Here is a 22,682-nt window from a genome sequence, read left to right as displayed (position 1 = left end):
ATTAATACATTGGAGAAAAAATTTGAAGGTTTAGAGTTTTCCTCATGTACTTTCAATATCAGTGTGAATTTTTCTACACTTCTCTAACTTTTTTGTACTAGGACGTGATTAATGGTGGAAATATTGAAATATGCAGATGTTCACAAATGGAATGAGTGAGAGTGCTTCCTCGAAGGCTTGCTTTAAAGATGTCTGCTTTGAAGCATTCTCAACTATGCTGGACTTCATGTATGGTGGAGAAGTTTACAAAGAAGACTCGGTTCTCGTAGATACCTTGCTACTTCAGCTTCTTCTCTTAGCGGATCAGTTTGGGGTTACTCTTCTTCATCAGGAGTGTTGCAAAACACTTTTAGAACATCTATCAGAGGTAATATGGTAACCTTGATCTTTTGGGGCTTAAAACAATAGTGGTCACTATTTTTTTCAAGTTGGTCGCTGAACTTAAAACTTTTTATCAAAAGAAGTTCACTGAACTTAAACGTGTGTTACAATTTGATCATTTTGGTAATGTTGGTTAGTTTGATTAAAACAAAAAATTGGCATGGAGTCTAGTCGGCAGCTTAGGTGGCAAATAACTTGACTACCATGTCACATTTTCCGTTAGTTGAACTTAGAGAAAGCGAAACAAACTTTCAGTTCAGTGGCCAACATGAAGTTTTGCTAAACATTTAGTGACTTCTGGTGTGTTTAACCCTGTCACATAGTTCAGATTTGAGTCCAAAGAATTTCTCTTTGAATTATTTATCACTGAATCAAAATCCTAGACGGGGACAACAATTTAGAAAATTGAGAATTGGTGGAGTGTCAGGATTATGAACACGAGCGGAGAACATTTTTGACAATGAATTATAAAGTATTAATACCTCTCATCTATATATTATATGCAGGGATGGAGTTCTCATAATTGAGGAAGGTCACACAACTACTTTTTCTATTATGCCAAGTTTAATGGACGAGGAAGCAGACAGTTTTGGCAAAGTATTTGGGTAGCTTTACGTGTGGCTAACTTTTGGACTTTGTTGCAGGATTCTGTGTGCCCAGTTCTGCAAGTTGTTTCGTCCGTTCCTTCATGTAAACTCATTGAAGAAACCTGTGAAAGGAAATTTTCCATGCATTTTGATTACTGCACAACTGCGTGCTTTGATTTTGTCATGCTAGAGGAAGCAACCTTTGGCAACATTCTCCAGGTGAGTTCTTCTCTTCTCAAAGGTGTGAGTTCTTTTCTCAAAGGTTCATTAATAGAGAATACATTACAAAACATCAAAAGCAATCTTCTCCGTCTGGAACATCTTACTTAAACTTATTTACTTTTCATGTATACGCCTTAAGAAATAAGTGAAACTACCTTAAATTAAATTTTGCCTTAAAGTAAATTTTAAGCTTGGCCAAGCACGTCTAAGCTTAAAGTTAATTGTAAGTAGTAACTTCTTTTTTCCCCATAACATGTTGCCAAAAAAGAAAAATTAATTTCTAACTGTGTTCACTTATTTATTAAAACGGTACTTTTACTTTTTTTAGGCTTGGCCAAATATGTTCCTTTCTATGAAAATTAAGTGAATTGACTAAAATTTATAAAATATCCGACTTATTTTGTGATAAGTTGGTAAGAAATTTAAGATTATGATTTCCACGTCAGTGCATATTATCTTTGTTGAAGTATTGGCATTTGGGCCGGGGAACTTAACAAATATAATATGTATATTGCAGCATCCAGATTTGACTGTAACGTGTGAAGAACGGGTTCTTAATGCAATCTTAATTTATTGCTCCCAATCAAAGGAGTTAAATGCATGGGACAGAGTAGATGAGAAGCTGCTGAATTCAACGCCTGAGCTTATTTTTGGTGAAAGGCTCAATTCTCTCGACTTATTTCTAAGTTTTGTACGCTTCCCCTTACTTCCTTATGAAGTGCTTAAACTGGTATGCCCTTAAAACATCAAGATATAAATTACATGCTTGAGAATGTCATATGAGTTTTTCTAAATGTGAAAAAATGTTAAAATATTGCAGCTGGAGAGGAGCAACCTTAGGAGACATATTACTACTTTCCGTCGGCTGGTATTGAGAAAACTTGCACAAAAGATATCTATGGTCAAAAGTTCATTAAACAGATTATTCTTTATATCTTCTGGAAACTGATACAGCATTTCACAGGTGAAAGAGGCCATTTCTTTTCTGGAAGTTGGATTAACTGGTCCTGACAAAGATCTAAAGTAAGTATAAGACAGTAAACTAAGTTCAAAACTTTTCTACTTCTCTCGGTGAAATACGAGACATATTACTACTTTCCGTCGGCTGGTATTGAGAAAACTTGCACAAAAGATATCTATGGTCAAAAGTTCATTAAACAGATTATTCTTTATATCTTCTGGAAACTGATACAGCATTTCACAGGTGAAAGAGGCCATTTCTTTTCTGGAAGTTGGATTAACTGGTCCTGACAAAGATCTAAAGTAAGTATAAGACAGTAAACTAAGTTCAAAACTTTTCTACTTCTCTCGGTGAAATACTGCAAAGATGTATCTATTATCCTCCTCAGAATTGATAAACTTATACCTATGTAATCATAACAAAAATTCCTTTCCTTTTTTTCATCTTGGGTTCCCGTGCTAGGCCATTCTGTGTGGACTGTCCCAGGAAAACTCTGCGTGTATGTCTGGCCAGGCATCCTTGGCCTGTGGCTTGCGGGGCTGTATTTTCACAAAATGTGAGTGATGGGAATTTCTTGGGCGTTGGACTGAATAGCCTGCCCAACGACCCTACATTTTGTTCCTTGAATGGGAAGGGATTTGTTCATTTAAATTTTTATCAGAAAAATAAGTAGCCTACATGAGCCCTCACTGCCTAGCTGGTGGTGGTGAGCCTTGAAAATTTTCGTAAACAGCCCTGCAATTCACACTTTACACTGGATTTTATTCAGAATTTTTCCACTGGTGGGTTTTTATATTCCAAGTAAGCTCACGTTTGTGAAAATCCAGATGATGTTCACAAATTAACGACGCTTAGTCTATTCCCTGCCATGTCCTCTGAACAAGTTAGTTTCAGATCTGTTGAGTTAGATAATCCTTAACGTCTTGCTTCTTCTAGCTTTTAATTAATATAAGGGATCCGCAAAATTTGCTCACTTTATTCTCTACTAGTTATCACGAGTGATGTGTCTTGTTGGGGTGTGCACTGATGTGGTTTTTGTACTCGAAGTTTGCCATCACGAAATCCTTTCTGATGATGATTTTTTTTCTTATATACCTTGAATATGTAAATTTCTGGTGAATAACTACAAATGCTGGTTGTCTTTGCAGTGTCAGATTTCAACATAGGAGATCGAGTTTTCGGGAGCTCCAGTTTATATGTGATGGAGACAGCAACGGACTGTTGTATTTTGCGGGGACATCATATGGGGAACACCAATGGGTAAATCCCGTTTTGTCCAAGGTAAACTTATAAACTTCTCTTTAGCCTGTTTCTTGTAGAATTATCAAATTGTTCCTTGCACTAATACTGTAATATTTCAGAGGGTAAGCATTACTGCAAGTAGTCCCGTTTCAAGATACACCGACCCTAAGGTTTTGGTTTCAAGGACTTACCAGGTATGCTTTTAAGTTTTTAACATTTTTCCTTGTTAGAACATGAATGAAATAAATTTATTCTGTACTAGGGCACATCTTTTGCCGGGCCTCGAGTCGAAGATGGGAGAAACACTGCATGGTGGATGGTTGATATAGGCCCTGATCATCAGGTTTGGATAGTTCTATTGTGGCGTGTTTGATAGGGGGATTTCATAGTATTGGACAATATAAAGAAAAAAAAATGTTAAAACCTTGTTCATCCTAGTGTCCATACTACCTACAAACGTGCACGTACAGAAGGAAGAATTTTCTGATCGATATTTATCGATCAAATTAATGCAGCTCATGTGCAATTATTACACGCTGAGGCAGGACGGATCTAGAGCTTTCGTAAGGTGTTGGAATTTTCAGGTAAAGTACATGTTTAGAAGTATATTTCTTCATAACTAGATGTTTAAAAAGGGGGGCACTGCCGTTTCACATGCTGAGCCGGTGAGGACTGAAGCTCAGTCCTTCGGGCACATGGGCATGTAAGGGTTGGGCTGGTTGCTCGAGCGAGCGCCCAATATAAGGGAAAAATGAATTTCCGACGTAGCCAACATGAGTGGCTGCAGGGATTCTTATGGTGTTGGCTCTGCCCCTGGTCAGGCCTGATAAACTGGACTGCCCTTTCCATATTGACACCTCTATTTCATATTTGCATGCTATTTTTTGCAATTTTAATGGATGTGTTATCAGGGTTCTTTGGATGGCAAGAATTGGTTGAACTTGAGAGTACACGAGAATGATGAGACAATATGCAAACCTGGTCAATTTGCATCATGGCCGATTATTGGTCCCAACGCTTTGCTTCCGTTCAGATTCTTTAGAGTAGTCTTAACGGAGCCGACTACAGATGTTACAAACCCGTGGAGCTTTTGCACTTGCTTCTTGGAGCTTTACGGTTACTTTCGTTAACTTTGTTGTGGAATTGAATGTTGGCTAACGTTCTTATAATTTATTTAAGGACTCTGAAGTTGAAAATAAATTCAGTGTGACACTAAAGGTTTGTACATATTGGTAGTGTACTTCTACGGGCTCCAAGCACTAATTCGTGTGCAAATTACACCTATATTTTCAGGCAGTGAACCCTTTCTTTTCTGGACAACGAAGATTTCAATATTGTGGGAGTTCTTTATTTTTAATATAAATTACTTCCTCTTTAGTTTAACCAACCATTTTAAAAGTATATCACTTTTCACACATTTTTTTATAGCGCACAAATGCATTTTAATCGTGGACCCCACCTTTGTGAGGAAGTGTGAAAATTGCTGTAAAAAAAAATGTTGTACAAACAACATATTTGTTAGTTTGACATTGGTTCAAAGCAATTTATTCAGTTTAATTTTGAATCTTCTTCGAATGCATAAAATTTATGCAAAAGTTTCTAAAAATATTTACGCCTTTGTTGGAGAAATGGAAAAAATAAAATTAGAAAATTACAAATATATTATGAAAATATAGAAAAACATGATTATATAAGAAAAAATAAAATAGAAGTTAAATTATAAATAAATAAGTTAAAACATAAGTTTTATCAGATGTTATATTGCAATATAGACACTTGACCTTGACATAATGACAGTGGTTGTCTAGCAGCATATTTAATGCATTATATTTTTTCGGCATAGTTGGGAGTTCTTATGAATTTTTAAAAAAGGGGAAAAGACATAAATATTCTTCGAATTGAAAGGGATATTAATTAAACATAAAATTAAGGAATAAGTTCACCATCGGGATTAAACAATGACCATCACGTTATATGCCATGCTCTAACTACCTGTATATAAAAATGACGCATAAGGGATGACATAAAATGACGTGGATGAAAAATATTGGATAAAAAATTTAATTGTGTTTTAAATTGATGAGTGATTGATATGTATTGTTATGTAACTCATTATATAAAGAAAAATTCTGCTTGTAAATAATTATTCTACATAATAGTGTTCATAATGTGATGCGGCAATCATTCGATTGTTGATGTGCAAGTGTGAAATTTGAATTAAATGTTGGATCCAGTGTCACGTGTAATTATATACATCATTATGTAGACAATTATGTACATGTAACACTCCCCTTATATAAACATAAAATGAAGGAAGAAGTTCACCGTCGAGATTAAACAATGACCATCGCGTTATATGTGATGATGTAACTACATGTACATAAAAATGATATATAAGGGATGACATAAAATGATGTTGATGGAAAATGTTGGATAAAAAATTGGATTTTGTTTTAAACTGATATATGATAAAGTGAAATGTATTATTATATAACTCATTATGTAAAACTTAATGTATATGTATCAAGGTCCAATTACCATTTATGATATAAAGTAACACTAGTTTCAAATAAAGACAAATATTCATTGCATTTTATGAAGTTATCTTGACGTTTATTTCTTAGAGTAAATACAAAAATAACATCTAAATTTGGATAGAAAATATAATTTTTTTTGTGTTACTCCATTTAACCATGCTTCTAAATTTAGAGAGAGCTTTAATATTATTATTATTATTTTATTTTTTTTATCGCGTAAACTTGATGAAGGCCGTTCAACTTGCATTATAAAGAAATTTTTTTTATACATAGTCTATTTTACTTATACAGCATAATTTTTTAGGGCAATTCTCAGTGCGTAATTCACATTTAACCTAAGTGAAGACCCCAAATTATTTGGAAAATTCAATAAAAATAGTTTATCCGCGAAATATCCTACCTAGATGTTCTCATCATTAATAATTTATAAGATTATTTTAATAAATTTAACTTATTGATCCAAATTTTGTGGTTAATAAAGTGATAAAAATTAAAACTAAATTGTATTGATGGAAAAGTTAGTAAAAAACAAAATAAATTTTTCCATGGTCGATAACAACAAAACCTTATTTTATTGAATATATAAATCTTAAATTCAGATAATTCATTTCTTTCAGTTATGTAGTTTTCGTTAGAATTTGACTAACCAACAAGGAATCTAGATTTTTGTTGGCAATAAATTTAAAAATATATATATCATAATAAATCTAATTTGCTGATAAAATTAAATTAAGGAATAAATATAAAAAGATTTAAGTATTATTTTAAAAATCTATTTGATAATAATTAATAATGAAAAAAAATCTAAAAAGTGAATTCTGTAGCTGCCCAAATCTACAATGGGTTTGAAAGGTGACACCGATGATACTTATGATCAAAATGATGAGATAGTGGTAGTACCGGAATGGTTGGATGATAAGATTGTGGGTGATGGTTAAAAGTGATAGTAATGGTGATAAGATATCTTGATTGGAAGAATATTGAGAGAGTTTGTAGACTTGATTTTCAATTCTTCACCCACTGAATAGTCATATTGCCTTCCTATATATAGGTTGACCTACGAAGGTGTTTGTTCCGCAAATCGTGAAGCACGTAGAAACCAGATAATCTGATTAATCGGGATGGTAGTTTCAGAGTCTCAAAAGACTCGACCAACTTTGGATAGAGTTAGTATAACCGTTTGAAGGAGCGCTCCCTTTGTTAGATGTGGTAAGACTTAGTCTTACTCTTGACTCACGACTCCTGTAGAAAAGATGGAAATAGTTGAACTGGGTTGCACATCGAGAACTTATCCTTTAGACTCCACGTGGTATCGTAAGATAAGTAGGACGCAAAGCAAGACCATTAGTTCATAGGTGGGCAAAGAATGAGCATGATTTGCATAGAGGAAATTACACCAAAGCCGGTGTTTAAAAATCACAATTCTAAAATCAGGTGCAAGGTTTGATAATGCATAAATCAGGTACTAAATCCTAAAATTAAAATCCCCCTTTCCATCCTCTCACTCTCCGTTTCTCATTTTCTTCCTCACGTCTCTTGTAACCGCCTATGCTCTCTCCCATCTCCATCATCGGAGACCACCTCTACTGGAGTCGAAAAATTTGAGTGCTTGCACTCTACAGACTCTCCCTTCTCTCTGCCCGCACTGCTACAAGGGGTGCAACGCCTCCTTTTCTTGGAATTGCGAATGTGAACGTCGCTTCGATTTTTAGCAGTGGTGGCATCGGTTATGGTGATGGTGGAGGTTGCTGTGGTTTTTAGCTGCGAGCGGCGGTCCGATTTTCAATAGCGATGCCCTCATCCATTGCCGCTGGAGATTGGTGGCGCTATAAACTCTGCTGCCCGCTACCTTGCTTCTTCTTCTTTTTTCTTTTTTTTTTTAATTGTGGACCTTGTGTTGTGGTGGTTTTTGTTGGTAGGATCCGAGGGTTACAGTTTTGTTAGTGGTTGTGCGATTAGGTGTGTTTTTGTGGTGTTGGTGGTTTGGTTGTGGTTTGACTGTTTGGTGGTGGCAGTGATTTTGTGACCGTGGAGGTGGTGGTGCTCGTGGTGGTGGCGGCTGTTATAGTGGTTTTTGGGGACGGTGGAGGTGGATCTGGAGTGGTGGTGGTGCGGTGTTGGGGTAGTGGTGATGCTGGTTGTGGTGTTTTTTTTGGTTGGAGTGGTGGTCTTATTTTAATTGTGTCGAGAGAATTTGGTGGTTTTTGTTGGCAATGAAACTGGCGATAGTGGTAGATTGGTAGTGTCGATGGCGAGATGGTCGCCAACGACAGGGACAGGGTGAGTGTGGTTGAAAGTGGCAACGGTGGATCAATGACCTACAAAATTTTGATTTGTAACTACGAAATAATCATTTGATCAATTAGTTTGTCGATATGTGACCAGTAAATAAATTTGTGACCTATAATTATAAATATGTTATTATTAATCGTTTAACCGTGACTTTATTATTTATATTTAATAAATTTTTTAATTAATTAAATATGTACTTATTTTTGAATTTTAAAAGTATTTACTTGAATTTTGAATTGAGGTAAATTGAAGGTCTAAAATGTGAACTCTTTCCCCTCGAGAATAACAAAAACATTGCGCTTTTTCCTCGGGTGACCCGAAAAGAAATTGAAAAAAGGAACCCGAATTGGCTCAAGTCGGATCTCGGGTATGAATTTTATACGTAGAAGGGGTTCAATGGTGGCGATCGGGAATCACAGGGAAAATGGAAAATTCGCAAAAGGAGAAGAGTAATGCAAAGTATAGCATAATAGTGCCCACCTACAATGAACGCCTCAACATCGCTCTTATTGTTTACCTCATCTTCAAGCATCTTCCGTTCGTACTCTCTCTCTCTTTTCGTTCTGAATATAGTAATTGAGGTTTTTATTGGCTTTTCGTAGACGATTATCGTTGATTTCTTTTATGTTGCGTAGAATTGAAATTACTATGAGCGATTATGTGTGCGTTTGATTCCGAACAAAGAAACTGAGGTGTTTTTGGCTATTTTAAATGGTTGATTAGTCGAGGCGGGTAAGATGTTTTCGGGAAAAAAAAAATTATCTTTAGGTTTTTTTAAGGATCGTGAAATTGAACTTGCTATGAGCGATTTGAAGTTACAGGGAGTCCAAAATTTCTGAATCGTGATGATTAATTTTGTAGTGCATTACAACAAACGGTCCTTTTTGTTTAACAGTAAAAGAAATTGTCCGATCATTGGTTTTGGAGATTTTGTTTAATGTATGTTTAATCATATTTTCAGTATCATCAAGATGGAGTTTGTTCAGCATTCGGTTTGGATTATACAAAATGATTATGTTGTATGAAAACAGTTGTGAGAGGAGGATAAATTTTTGAGAACTCAATAGATAGCAATTTATTGGTGTTGATGTTCTAGTTTAACACTTAAGCAAACCATTTTTTAGTGTTTCTGACTAAATCAGGTAAAAAAGAAAAAATGAAAAACTAATGGAGCCAAATGGAGCCTTATAATATATGTAATCTCTTAATTTGCGTTCTAGTTCGGTAACTTTTGGGGATTGTTACCTCGTAACTGTAGACAGTTGCAATACCTTGTCATGCTTGCTTGATCGTTAATCAGTGTTTCGAATCCAATTCTGTTACATCCATTGAACTGGCAATAATGTGAATAACGTTTTTCCAAGTAAATCTGTGCAGAATTTTATTATACAGTCTTGATATACCTTTAAGTGATGGACAATGTTTAATGTTAATGAAGTGAAACTACATCGTTAATATTTGTTTAATCCATTACTTTTGATGAAGTAAAAGCCTATTATAGATTACGCTGATTTATGCTAGTCCCTGTCTTTTTTTTACTTTACCTTTTTTGAAGTCTCTTAGCCATCTTTACGATGCAGTGGACTGGTATTTATTTCGTGTACATTTTTGGTATTTGTTAACAAAAATATGGGAGAAAAGGGATTAGACCATGTGAAAATTAATTATATGCATTCTTTTCAGACACTGGACCTGGTCAATTTGTAACTTTTATTTGTTGTCTGATCAGGGATGTTGACTTTGAAATTATAGTAGTGGATGATGGGAGTCCTGATGGAACTCAGGACATTGTCAAACAATTGCAGCAAGTATATGGGGAAAATCGCATTGTAAGATTCAGCAAATTAAACCAGTCTTCATTGTTGAGTTTGATGATCTGCAATTTCAGCTCTTAGCTTATACTTTTCTGTGGATTCTCTTTTACTACAGCTGTTGAGACCTAGACCCAGGAAGCTCGGTTTAGGTGTGTAATATTTAGGCTTTCTTTATTTTGAATGATAATCATGAAGTGGTTCCGAATGTCGATTTCGTTTCAGGAACTGCTTATATGCATGGTCTGAAGCATGCCTCGGGCAGTTTTGTTGTTATAATGGATGCTGATTTATCACACCATGTAAGTTTTATCATCAAATACTAATAAGATATTCTTTTTCATGTTATATAACATTGTGAAATTGTATTTTTAATCTACGCCGTGACCAATGGTTTTCTCATGCTGCACATGATTTTGGTTCAAGTGTAACACAAAGTTTGCTTTGGCATGTACTTCTAATATGAAAAATGAGAAAAAAAGGTTCTGCAGATCTATTTCATTATATATCATGCTAGAAAATTGTAGGTTGAACAAGAGAAAAATTAGTTTCGGATCATTAGTATTTAAGATGACTAGATGATTATTCTAATGACATGCATGATTCGTTTAAACCTTAGATAACCTTTGCGAATTTACCATGCTTCTTTACTTTTTGCTCGGTCTGTATTGTTTGCTTTTCTTTTAATTAATCTAATTATCTGTTTGTTTCTTTTTCATGTTCATCTGCAGCCAAAATATTTGCCGAGCTTCATCAAGTAAGAATATTTACAGAAAACTCTTTTAGCTTTGAATTTTAAATATGCTTACTAGCTGAAAATTTCTTGAGTTCAGGAAACAGATGGAGACAGGTGCGAGCATTGTCACTGGAACTCGTTATGTTAAAGGTGGTGGTGTGCATGGATGGAATCTTATGCGTAAATTGACTAGCAGAGGGGCAAATGTTCTTGCGCAGACCTTTCTTTGGCCGGGTGTATCAGACTTAACTGGATCATTCCGGTACAATCGATTCTTTTATTTATTTTTTTCAGTAGCAATTAGTTAATGTCTTTGTACTTCACCTAGGAGCTTTTGATTATTATTGTTGGGTTTGAAGTCTTTATCAGAAATCTGTGCTTGAAGATGTCATAAGTTCTTGTGTGAGTAAAGGCTATGTTTTCCAGATGGAGATGATTGTTCGAGCCTCAAGAAAGGGTTACCACATAGAAGAGGTAGTTGTTATATGTAATCTGCAATTTTTGATAAGGTTCTCCATATGAATGCTATATTTTTCATCTGATCAACATGAGATATATACTTCATCATTGGAATTGATCGTGCAAACTCTTGACAATTTTGTGAGAATGACTGGGCTTCAAACTGCTGCTTTGAAATATGTGGTCCATCTGCAAAGATGGGATTAAAAGAACTTGCTGTGAATAAATAATCAATGGAACCAATTTCAAGCTTGGAGAAAGCTGTTTGAAGCTCACAATTATTTGATGATTTTGAAGTATATTTCTAGATTTAATATTTTATTAGTTTAAAGTGAAACCTTTAATTACTTTGAATATAATTGGTTCGTTATGAATATTCTTTTGGTAATAACGATCAAACTAAAAATGTCAGTCTTGAACTCAATATTTCAAATATCCTAGGCTCGGTGTAGCAGAAACTCTAAGTTTGCATATACAGCTCTGCTATGATTGTGCGCTCCCCTACTATATCCCTGGATTACTATACAAAGCTTGCAATGATATTCCATCTGCAGTCCGTTATGATTGATGGGCATGCATATCATTTTACTTTATTTCAATTTCATCATTGGTTGCCCTTCACTAGAAGCTCATTCATGCATAAATCTTGTTCACAAGTACAAAAATACTCAATGTTACCTGTCTTTTAGGAAGTTTATTTCCCAGCCATTACTGAAGTTGGATTCTTAGCAGTTATTTGATTCCCATTATTTCTAAAATAGATTTTTCTCTCTTATTTTCAACTACACATTCTTCAATAAAATATTATTACACGTAAACCAAAAAAAATTCATTTTTTTTTTCTACATATTCTCCATCAAAACACTGTTCTAAAATGTATTTTTGGAGAATAATGGGGCTCAAACAGGCTCTAATGGTCTGTAACTTGTAGATGAGTTCTTACCTTTTGAGATCCTTCTATAGCCGTTTTCTGATGGAAAGAGAGTGAAGGTTTAATATTGTCTGCATTTTATGGCAAAATGCCATGTGAATAATTTTTATGTTGTAGCATGAGGATATTATATGAACCACCATTTGACCGTAAATAGACTCGTATGATAGATTGTTGAGTGCTTGAACATTTCTCTTGGGATTTTGGCTCATGATTTTCGACAAGCTAAAGGATTTTATCGTGGAATTACTTTTGGTGAATATTACACTTATATTGATCTCTAATTGTGATTTTTATAGGTTCCAATAACATTTGTTGATAGAGTATATGGAAGCTCAAAGCTGGGAGGATCGGAAATTGTAGAATATTTGAAGGGACTTCTTTACCTTCTTGTCACGACTTGAGAATGACTCGAAGTCGTCGACCATGATAGATTCTCTCATTTAGCAGCCGTCATTTTTGGTGTGCATTACAAGTTTATACAATATACTGCATAGGTTTCCATCGACATCACTTGAATTCTAACATGTTTTATAAAAAGACCTCTCGACACTTTCGGAGAGTTGAACAATGTTTTTATTTCTAATTTTATTACACTGGCAGTTTGAAGACTTAAATCAATTTTTTCCCATGAATTATGTGACGGAAAGAGAATTTGGTGGGTATGCATACTCACCCCCTTTTCCATGAACACAATTTGCAAACTAAATTTTCGCTGTCAGAACATGTTTTCATGAGTTGTACTATATGTACAGAAAGCATTTTGCTAGACAACTTACAGATCACACACAATCCATGGGGTGGGTGAATATATTTTTTCAATATAAAACTCACATGGGACTGATGTCACGTGAGTTTTTTGGATTTATTCTGTGGAAAAAATTCTGTACAAACAAATTTTTCTTGTTTTCATTGAATATTTTCTTTATTTGAATGTGAAGGTACAGTTATTTTATTCCCCTTAAATTTAAACCGGTTGGGACAGTTTCTTCCAAAGCAATTTCTTGCTAAGCAATGAAAAAAGATAACACTAGAAATGAGCTTCGAGATGTTTTTGTTAATTTGGATTGAAGACATGGTAAGGAAGTAACATATCCCCTGTTATTCTATCACTCAAATAATAATTTAATGTCTCGAAACTATGAGAACACATATTTTGGTGGTTTCGAAGACCAACTGAACGTCGTCATCTGTTTTGATTACAGAATACGCACAAAAACACACAACTGAAGTTTCAACAAATAATATATCCATCCTATGGCTAAGCTTAAAAAGTGTACTATTTTGTAAGTACTTTTAAGCTAAGCCAAACATGCTCAAAATCACTTCTTCCTCACCTTTCTAACTCCAACTTTTCTCTGTGAAATGCAAGATTTCTCACCATACAGAGGCAAGGGAGGAGGCTTCTCGTTCTCCTTGGCCTTGTTTCTACAACGCCTCAACGAATAACGATGCATTGCAGCCTCCCTCCTCTCCGCCATGGGCGTGGCAGCAGCTGCCGTTTTCTTCCTGCTCTCAAACTTCGTCGGCCCACTTTTCTTTGAAGAATCAACTTTAACACCAAGATCATACACTGCCTTCTTCTCCTCTTCCCCTTTCTTTCTCTTCAACATCTCATTTCTTCTAGCTGAGTACTCTTCATAAAACCTGCCCCTTTCAAACAAACAACTACTATTAACATTAAAACCATCTCCATCAAATCCAACATAATCCCTTGTTCCAAATTCTTGATGTACCATTTTAGCCAAAGACCTCAATTCACATGAAATTGTCCGGTACTCCCGTCGAAGATTCGGTTCTTTCTTATCCCAATTGCGTTTAGGCAACTGGGAGTTTGGTAAGGAACCTGTTATTGCCAATAAAATTTGTAAGAATCAAGAAAAAACACGCACATACAAAAGAAATTCTTCCAAACCTTGAAATACCTTATGGGATTTGAATGATATTGTCAATGCAATCAAGAAAGTGAACAGAGTTCAATTTAAACCAGTAAAGTTGAGAAACGTGAAGTATTACTCCACAAACATTCAATTTTTTGTAATTATACCTGGCGGCATTCAAATGAGGTGGCAAATACATTCAAGAAAGTTTCAAAACTTCCGTTTAAATCAGAAAAGTCTACAACGAAGAAGTGTTAAAAAAACAAAAATCCTATTTACGTTAAAGTTTAAACTTGAATCTTGAAATACCTGGTGGGGTTTTAGTGGTGGTGTTGACAGTGGATTGAAGAGAACGAATGGGGCGAAGCCTAATCGGCGACCGGGCAAGTGGTGGTTTGGCGTTTGATCTCAGAATCATCTTGGCCATGTATGTGTAATACAAAATATTTATGAAATAATTTTCATAAACTCTTTGAAAATGCTTATCATAGAGAAGAAATAATTAAAGGGATTGAAACTTATAAAAAGAGGTTAAACAAGGAGGGAATAAAAGGAGATTCTTCGTGAGTTTGAATTTTGTGAAAACTTTGTTTATTTATGTTCCATTACAATTGTCAATTGTTTGTCCAGTTTTTGTGGGATTCTTATTATTTTATCAGAAAGAATATCGGTCCGAATTTGGTAACATTTTTCAAAATTTATTTTTTTTCCAATTTATTTTCAATTGCAACTTTAATGGAATACACACTTTTAGAAACTATTTTCAATTATATATTACACCAATTTTGATTGAAATCTACTTTATTTTATTTTATTTTTTTACCAAAATCAAACACGAACTAAGGTGGAGTGTTTCTAGCGGTCATATTCATGATGTCTCTTAATGATCTAATTATGGCTAAAATGTCAAATTGGTAATCCTTTTTAATCAATGGTCACCAAACTTTGATGGAAATTTCGTTTTAATCACTCTACTTTTGTTTTTAAAACTCTAATCAAAGTTTCACTATCATTTTCCATAACGATTTTGTTGCCAAGATCAATGTTCGTTACTATGTTGGAGAAGAACTTTATTAGATGGACATAAATAGAACCAGCGAAATTGTCGACTCGTGCAATAATCATAGTTTTCAACCATAATTACATAATTAAAATTACATTTCAATAGGGATGGCAAAGGGTCGACTATTCACGTTCCCTGATCCGTTGGGTACTTTTGTTACCATTCTCAACACCGTATCCCATTAAAGTGGGAAGAGACAGGCGTGCAGTTTATTTTTTAAATCTTTATTTAGTGAGTATAATTATTTTTTTCCCAATTTAATAAGAACAACTCGTGTTCTCTTCAAATATGATGATAATTTTTTTCTTTTGATTTGGTAAAAAATTTAAACTTGAAATTAACTTTAAATGAGACGGATATGAGGATAGAGACTATGTTTTTCGTACTCATTCTATAGCCGCTTTGGGACAACGATCCTCTCCCTCGGTCCCGTATACTAAATTAAACGGGTAATCCACGCCCTATTCGAGATGGGGCCGCAAATATTGGATTGAACGAATTTTTTTACATCCCTAATTTGAATAGCATAAGATCTATATTAAAAGCGCAAATTTACATTGTTGTCAAACCAACAAGCTAAACTAATGTCAAGAGGAGTTCGTATAAAAACATATATTTGCTACTAAGAAATAGTAAAATTTTGGGACAAAATAAGTATTGATGACCAAACTGAAATAAAATTTAGGGTCCATTTAATTGCAACGGTGGAATTTGGGTGGAAAGAAAACGAATTCTAGGGAATTGAATTGATGGGAAATTGTTTTTCTGAGAATTGTAAATTATTGTGTTTGATTGGTATAATTTTCTATGTGAAAAATGTTTGAATTAAAGTGTTTTTTGATATTCGTTTGGCTTTGTTTTACATGAAAATTGTCAATTAAAATGGTAGAATTTACTGGTATTTGGAATGAAATTTGTTTCCATCGTAAAAAAAAAAAACAATTTTTTTTTCAAGAAAATCATTTATCTTTTGATGTTCGTTTGACTTTATTTTATATGGAAAGTATCATGTAAAGGAAAATATTTATTTACGATAATTCTTAAAATTTGTTCTCATTGTCAACCAAAAAAAAAAAAAAAGTAAAAAACTGCTACAGTAACTTGGAATTAGACAATTCCATGCAAAAAAAAAAAAAAAAAAGAAGAAGAAGAAAGACCAATCAAACATCCTCCAAAGTGAAAGTTGGAATTGATTTTCCAACTTCCATGGAAAATAATAGAGGTGGGCGCGGGTCGGTTCGGTTCGGTTCGGTTCTAAAGAGAATCGAATCGAACCAAAATTTTCGGGTATCTAGTAAATGAAACCGTCGGATCCAAATATAATTATAGAACCGTTCGGGTTCTGTTCAGTTCTGTACTGTAATTAAAAATTTTAACATTTATAATAACATTATATAAATACAACTAATGACATATTCAATGGTTTTGGAATATCAGAGACTAGTAGACTACCTTATTCAAATGATCGCTACGGTCAAAGTTTCGGTCGGCGGAAGTCACAGCTTCGATCGGAGGTCAAAGCGTCGATCGACGATTGTATAAGTTTTGGAATGACAGCGAGGCTGCGAGAGTTGAGACGGCGTTATGCATTTTAGTGAAAGTGTTTCGGATTATTTAGTAAATTGGACCTTTTCGGGGCTAAGAAATGAAACAATAAAATGGGTAATTGGGCCAAAAATTAAAAAAATAGAAATGAAACAAATTATTGAGCCTAAAATTTGGATTTAGAAATTGTTAATTTGTTAATTTGTTTAGAAAAAATTAAAATTAAAATAATTTGATTTATTCAATATAAAAAAAAATTAGAAAGATTCGATTTTTATTCGATTCTCTAATTTTTGGTCTAGAACCGAAAATCGAACCGTACCCATCGGTTCTCAATTCAGATACCCGTTCGGGTATTTAATTTGACAAGAACCGTCGGGTTCAGTTCAGTTTGGTTCGGGTTCGGGTTCGGGTTCGATTCGGTTCGAGAGATTTGCCCAACCCTAGAAAATAATATCAAATTAAACGGTGCCTTAGAGTTTAGTGAAAATAAGTATTGATGACAAAACTGAAATAAAATTTAGACTTCAGTAATGAATGAAGAAAAAAAAAATTAGATTCATTTGACTTGTTTATATTTTACACAAAACTTGCATTATTGTATCTTGAAAAGCATTTCTCTAACAATTTTTTTTTTTAAAATTATTGTGTCTTTTAATTACAGAATTCATTAAAGAAAATGTTAATTCGTTTATAAATTATAATCATAAATTTCCACAATATTTTTGAGAGCTTATACTTTTTGGTCCTTACATTCAAGAAACATACTACGTTATTACAAGAATAAGCCAATTCTTTGGAAATCTTTTGTAATATGTCTTAAAATTGTAGGATTCATCCATTTTGTTCAATGTATTAGACCAACTAAATTAAATATGTGGCCAACATGTTCTCATATTGGCAAGAAACTTAATTTATAAGTCTCTGGGCCATAGAAAAATAGTTTGAAATGGTAAATCCCATGACGTATTTGCTGAGTTAAATTACAAGTAATTAAAATTTATAGCTTTTATTATGTCTCAAAAGAAAGAAAGAAATTCTAAATGACGCGAAGGACTCAATTGTTGCAACAATTTTGTGTAGTAAAGATTTATATAAATCATAGTTGTTAGACTCGATTGGTTAATTGATTGATCGAAGCACCAGTTGTCGAGGTCACTGGTTCAAACCCACGTGCTCTTCTCTATGACCCGATGATCTAATCATATTATTCTACTTCAATTTGCACAAACTCCATACATGGGAAATTATTTAAAGAGAATTTGAGAAAATAATTGTTAACCGGAGTAGGTAGAGGTAGCTTTCATTGAATACAAGACAACTACAATATTAGACTAAAAGGACGAGATTGCTCAATTTTAAAATTTGATCTTTACGAAATTCCATCATAGTACAAGATATAAGTTCAATTTACCTAGTTCAACTTCAAGTGTTCCAATGGGAAATTATGTCTCAAATTCAATAAATGATAGTTTATATCATATTAACTTGTGTTTTGGATATGCAAAGTTAGCCGAACTTGATTGTTTGGATTCCACTTTGTATTGTCGACGAAAATGCCAAACACATATTTATCTCAATACTTTTTTTTTTTTCACCAAATTTTCTCAAAACGACCTTTATTTTTCTTTTAAAATAGGATAAATTTGACCATGGTAATTGGTAAACATAAATCACCATGGAAATAGCTACAAATGTGGCGCAATTATTCGAAGAAAACTATTGATAAGTTGTTTGATTATTTTCAATAACTTGGAGTCCTTGCAAGTAGCAATGGGTTTTCTTAAAATGGAATATTGGGATGGTTAGATTTATAATCAATACTTGTCACTGTCACATGCGTTGCACGAATTTTATATTTATCGTATTTTTATTAGCGTATGAATATTAGTTTTTTTGGAATATTTTTGAAGCAATATCTAGAAATGTTTCCATGATATAAGAAAGTAATTCCAAATTATTACTGGTTTTTACAATTTCATAACATTATTTTGTTATATATAGAAAAAATATGCTTGAATAAGAAATATATGAAGTTACACAAATTATTTTGCTTGTATTGTTGACATTCAATGTTTGATAGTGTTGATATGATTGAGCTGAACTTGAAGAATATATTTCTAAATCTTGTGTAAGTTCGAATAAGTTGGAAAATACTTGCATTGAAAAATTGAACATTCAGCGCAAAGTTTATTACAAAATAACATTAAACTAATTTATAGAGAAGTAATGAATCCATCATCACATACTTTGTGTACCGTGAACATTGGGAATTCGTTATAGCAGCTCAAATGCTCAAACATGTATGGGTCTCTTATTTGAAGATGTTTCTCTCTGGCATATTGTGACCAACCTGTGGTGAAACATCTTACATCATAATATGTTGTCAAACTCGTAGAAACAGTCCAGTTGCGATGCGAAGAGTCATGGATTCGAACATTTCGTATAAATTTGGGTAGATGTTCTCCACTGAATCTTGAAGGTACATACTAAAAAGTAAAATAAAAATGAGCGAAAAAAGGGAATTTAAATTGTGGAAACATGAGTAAAAGAAAACTTACAATATTACGACTGTCATCACGTCTGAATGTTAGCCTAAAGACAGGATTTCCTATATGGAATGTCTCTTTTTCAACAACTTCGGGGACGTAGTGGTATGTATCATAAGTTACTTCAAACTGTGAATCGTCAAATATTGAAACATAGAAGGTAGAATTTTCAATATATTCGAACACAATAACATAACAATCTTGTAAATTGTAATGGTCGAAGAATTGTTCCCATCCACTAGCTAGATAAATGTCATTGTTAACTCTTTCTAGTTGTATGGTAGCAATTATACCATCGTATCCAATTAGACATATTCCGTCGGTAAGTTCACGTCCTAATTCGACAAAAAATCTTGGAAGCAACTATACAATGAAAAATAAAAGCATTTTTAGCTGATGTATGATTTTATTAGTTTTAAGAAAGTATAAGCATTATAATAAGACTTACCAGTTGAATGTTATGGTTTAAAAAAATGTCAACAATTCGAAAGAAACGATGTTGTACATTCATGCCTGACATGATAAGGATTAGTAACGGAAAAAACACAAATTTTGCAATTACAACACAAATTTAGGTTGAGTGAAATAATTACTTCAAAATTAAAAAGGTCACAAACATGAGAAAAAACTTGTAATTTTGTGAATGTGTTGACACACTAAAAGTGCAGCCCAAAAAGTAAAACCCAATTGGGGAATTCAGGATAAAGATCCAAACAAGATTATTGAGGAATGCGATGGAAGCCTACGAACACGGTAACATCATCATCCAAACTTGCAAGATGCCCAGAATCTGAGTGAATGGAGTACCTTACGGTTGCCCAGAGCAATAATCCCGTTCTCGCCCAAACCTTCGAATCGCCCAGGATCTTAGCAAGCATAAAATATTATGGTTATCCACAATAGCAGTTGTTGAAGCAGTTATTAAGTGATCTTATCACATTTCACGATTCAAGGAGCCCAGTTGAAAGCAGTTGAACGACAAAGAGTAATGGCAACAGTTAGAGATGGCAGTTCCACGACAAGTTAGCCACCATAAAGAAAGTGGATAGTTATACAAGAATCAAATAGTTTCCAAGCGGTTTGCCACGAAGAAATAATTAAGGGAATATAAAAGGAAGAGAAGACATAGAGAAAAAAACCCGAATCAAACACTCTCAAACAGAGAATATGTAATTTCAATTTCTTAGTTTAAACTTAAACGCTTCTTTTAGTACTCGTGTACTTGCGCCCCTTGGAGGCATTCTGTTTATTTCCAATTGTAAATCATTGCCAATAAAACACCCCTTTTTGGAAATTCGTCTCAAGAGGTTTGTTCCTTACACAATCGTCTGATCCCTTTTTTAATTGTTAGCGATTATTCGCGCGAAACAATTTAGTACGCCCAGTGGGACATTGATGTTTGGTCTTGAAGATACAAAAGGTGAAACAATATGCCTCACAAATCTGATAAGGAAGCAGCAAGTCAGAGAGGAGTCCGGTCTGTGATCGAGCGATATGAGAAACGGCAAAGCTCTCCATGAACAGAGGGACAGAGTCAGAGCAGTCACAGTCGTTACGAACCAATGACAGAGTTGAGTCCTCAAACCATGCGTGCATTGCTTGGAGAACTCACACAGGATGTTGTTGAACAGGTAAATCTACGAAATGTTCATAATATGGAAAGATTTACCCAGAATGGGAATGCACATTATGACGACATGGCCAAACAACTGAATACATTAAATGAAATAATGAATAAGTTAGTAGGCCAAATTTGTCAGCCAGTTGTGCCTATTGCAAATCACTTTCAAAGTAGGACAATCGTGGGACATAATTCCCCAGTCCTAAGTCTAAATTAGGGGATAGAACCACCTTTTGGTCCACCTACTTCAAACCAGGGGATGGTGTAATGCCAAATCAGAATAGTGGTAATGGTACATCTAACTTGGGGGGTAACCTAAATATAAGAGATAATGTCCTAAATAATGGACAGAATACCCCACGTGTCAATGATGGATAAATATTCAGGCTAATGGTAACAATGGTCCAAATCATGGCAACTTTGTTGCCAACTAAGGACCAAACATCAGGCCTCAGGCAAATCAACCGATCAACCAACTTGTAGGAATTCTATATGATCTCAACGTCATGTTGAGAAATCAAATTATGGAAATAGTACAGGATCAAATGGCTTTTGGGGTACGTCTTGTCATTAGGCCGACTTATACAAAGTCATACCCTGATTGGGTAGACCAAGCATATCCATGGCCTAGAGGGTATAAAGTGCCAGAATTCTCATTATTTACCAGGTTAGGAGAGGTGTCAACTCTAGAACACATAGGGCGATTCACACTGTAAAGTGGTGAAGTAATCGACTACCATAAAATGAGGTTGTTCCCTAGTTCATTAACAGGAGTAGCTTTCTCTTGGTTCATTAATTTGCCAGCAAACTCTATTCAAACATGGCAACAATTAGAGAAATTGTTCCATGCTCAGTTTTATAAGACTGAGTTTGAAGTTACTTTGACTGATTTGGCGAATCTACGTCAAATGCCAAACGAATGGGCAGAAGGTTTCCTTCAAAGGTTCAAGACAGTAAGAAGTAAATGTTTTGTACCTTTGCCCGAAAAGGAGTTTGTCAAAATCGCTCAAAGTTGTCTAAGTTTTGATTTGAAAAAGATATTCCAAGACAAGGAATTTTCTGATCTTTTCCAATTGAGTGCAAACGTGATTAGATATGAACGATTAATAAGAGAAGAAGAGCAAATGAAAAATTCTAGTAAGGGGATTTATTATAGAGACCCAAAATTTGATGTTCATACCATTAATGACGAGTATTACGATCAAATCGAAATGTGTTTGGTCGAATTAATCAAAGGAGACGCATATACTTGTCCTATAATGGCTAAGCCTAGATCATCGGGTAAGGATGAGCCTATAAAAGATGAAAACAAAAAGGCTAGAACGTTCTTATTCGATGTAACTAAAGCTGACCTTATATTTGATAAACTATATAAGAATAAGCAGATAAAGTTGAGCGATAAACATAAGTTACCAAGCCCTGAACAAATCAAGGGTAAAAAATATTGTAAGTGGCATAATGTATGGTCGCATTTGACTAACAACTGTTTGGTTTTTCGCCATGTGTTACAGGATGCCATTAAATCAGGACGAATTACGTTCGAGGCTAAGAAGAAGATGGCAGTGGATGAAAACCCTTTTCCACAGCCACTTGGGGTGAACATGGTGATGACTGGTTTCAAAAACAAGTTGCCAAAATTCAAGTTGTTTATAGATGACGGAGAAGAGGACCTTGGGCCACATCCCAGTGTTTTTGAAAGTATCAAAGGGAAGGAGCCTGAAAAGAATGAAGACGTCCCGTGTGCAAGATGTAAAAGAGAAGTGAGTACAAATACAGAGAAACCAGGGACATGACAGCATCACCATTGCCCTAGTTTTTTCCCAAACGCTCAGCCTGGTAAAGGGCAAGGTACATCATTCTATAGG

General features: G+C 34.3%; 3 protein-coding genes across 4 annotated transcripts; 2 read left to right on the top strand and 1 right to left on the bottom strand.

Moving 5' to 3' along the window:
• Nucleotides 1-115: 115 nt before the first annotated feature.
• LOC111372535 (BTB/POZ domain-containing protein At2g30600-like) lies at nt 116-4,694 on the top strand. Of its 2 annotated transcripts, none has more exons than XM_022994881.1 (10): nt 116-367; nt 1,026-1,187; nt 1,708-1,920; nt 2,011-2,058; nt 2,155-2,213; nt 3,300-3,432; nt 3,513-3,587; nt 3,656-3,736; nt 3,909-3,977; nt 4,305-4,694. In XM_022994881.1, exons 1-10 carry the CDS (start codon nt 131-133, stop codon nt 4,521-4,523), a joined length of 1,296 nt encoding a protein of 431 aa, XP_022850649.1. In that variant the 5' UTR covers nt 116-130; the 3' UTR covers nt 4,524-4,694. The 2 variants fall into 2 exon arrangements, with proteins under 2 accessions (XP_022850649.1, XP_022850650.1); XM_022994882.1 differs by having other exon boundaries at nt 135-367; nt 888-1,187.
• A 3,911-nt stretch (nt 4,695-8,605) lies between these two features.
• LOC111372534 (dolichol-phosphate mannosyltransferase subunit 1) lies at nt 8,606-12,776 on the top strand. Its single transcript, XM_022994880.1, has 8 exons — nt 8,606-8,759; nt 9,952-10,051; nt 10,152-10,185; nt 10,259-10,335; nt 10,765-10,790; nt 10,867-11,031; nt 11,129-11,243; nt 12,459-12,776. The coding sequence occupies exons 1-8, from the start codon at nt 8,647-8,649 to the stop codon at nt 12,561-12,563; spliced, it is 735 nt and encodes a 244-aa protein (XP_022850648.1). The 5' UTR covers nt 8,606-8,646; the 3' UTR covers nt 12,564-12,776.
• Nucleotides 12,777-13,313: 537 nt separating this feature from the next.
• Nucleotides 13,314-14,633, bottom strand: LOC111372529. The gene is made up of 2 exons (XM_022994876.1): nt 14,349-14,633; nt 13,314-14,005 (listed from the first exon to the last, which is right to left on the bottom strand). Exons 1-2 carry the CDS (start codon nt 14,464-14,466, stop codon nt 13,482-13,484), a joined length of 642 nt encoding a protein of 213 aa, XP_022850644.1. The 5' UTR covers nt 14,467-14,633; the 3' UTR covers nt 13,314-13,481.
• Between the last annotated feature and the right edge of the window lie 8,049 nt (nt 14,634-22,682).

Source organism: Olea europaea, unplaced genomic scaffold, assembly GCF_002742605.1.
Source record: "Olea europaea var. sylvestris unplaced genomic scaffold, O_europaea_v1 scaffold1008, whole genome shotgun sequence".
Classification (NCBI taxonomy): Eukaryota; Viridiplantae; Streptophyta; class Magnoliopsida; order Lamiales; family Oleaceae; genus Olea; species Olea europaea.
Note: the sequence above shows the minus strand (reverse complement) of the source record. Positions and strands in the feature narration are given on the sequence as shown.

Bases quoted from the DNA above. Each gene is read 5' to 3' on its own strand.
- LOC111372535 (XM_022994881.1), top strand. From the start codon at position 131: ATGCAGATGTTCACAAATGGAATGAGTGAGAGTGCTTCCTCGAAGGCT. The intron at 1,188-1,707 runs GTGAGTTCTTCT...TGTATATTGCAG, and splicing joins CCTTTGGCAACATTCTCCAG to CATCCAGATTTGACTGTAAC. The intron at 3,433-3,512 runs GTAAACTTATAA...GTAATATTTCAG, and splicing joins TAAATCCCGTTTTGTCCAAG to AGGGTAAGCATTACTGCAAG.
- LOC111372529 (XM_022994876.1), bottom strand. From the start codon at position 14,466: ATGGCCAAGATGATTCTGAGATCAAACGCCAAACCACCACTTGCCCGG. The intron at 14,006-14,348 runs GTATTTCAAGAT...TGGCAATAACAG, and splicing joins CACCACTAAAACCCCACCAG to GTTCCTTACCAAACTCCCAG.
- LOC111372534 (XM_022994880.1), top strand. From the start codon at position 8,647: ATGGAAAATTCGCAAAAGGAGAAGAGTAATGCAAAGTATAGCATAATA. The intron at 10,186-10,258 runs GTGTGTAATATT...ATTTCGTTTCAG, and splicing joins ACCCAGGAAGCTCGGTTTAG to GAACTGCTTATATGCATGGT. The intron at 11,032-11,128 runs GTACAATCGATT...TTGGGTTTGAAG, and splicing joins GACTTAACTGGATCATTCCG to TCTTTATCAGAAATCTGTGC.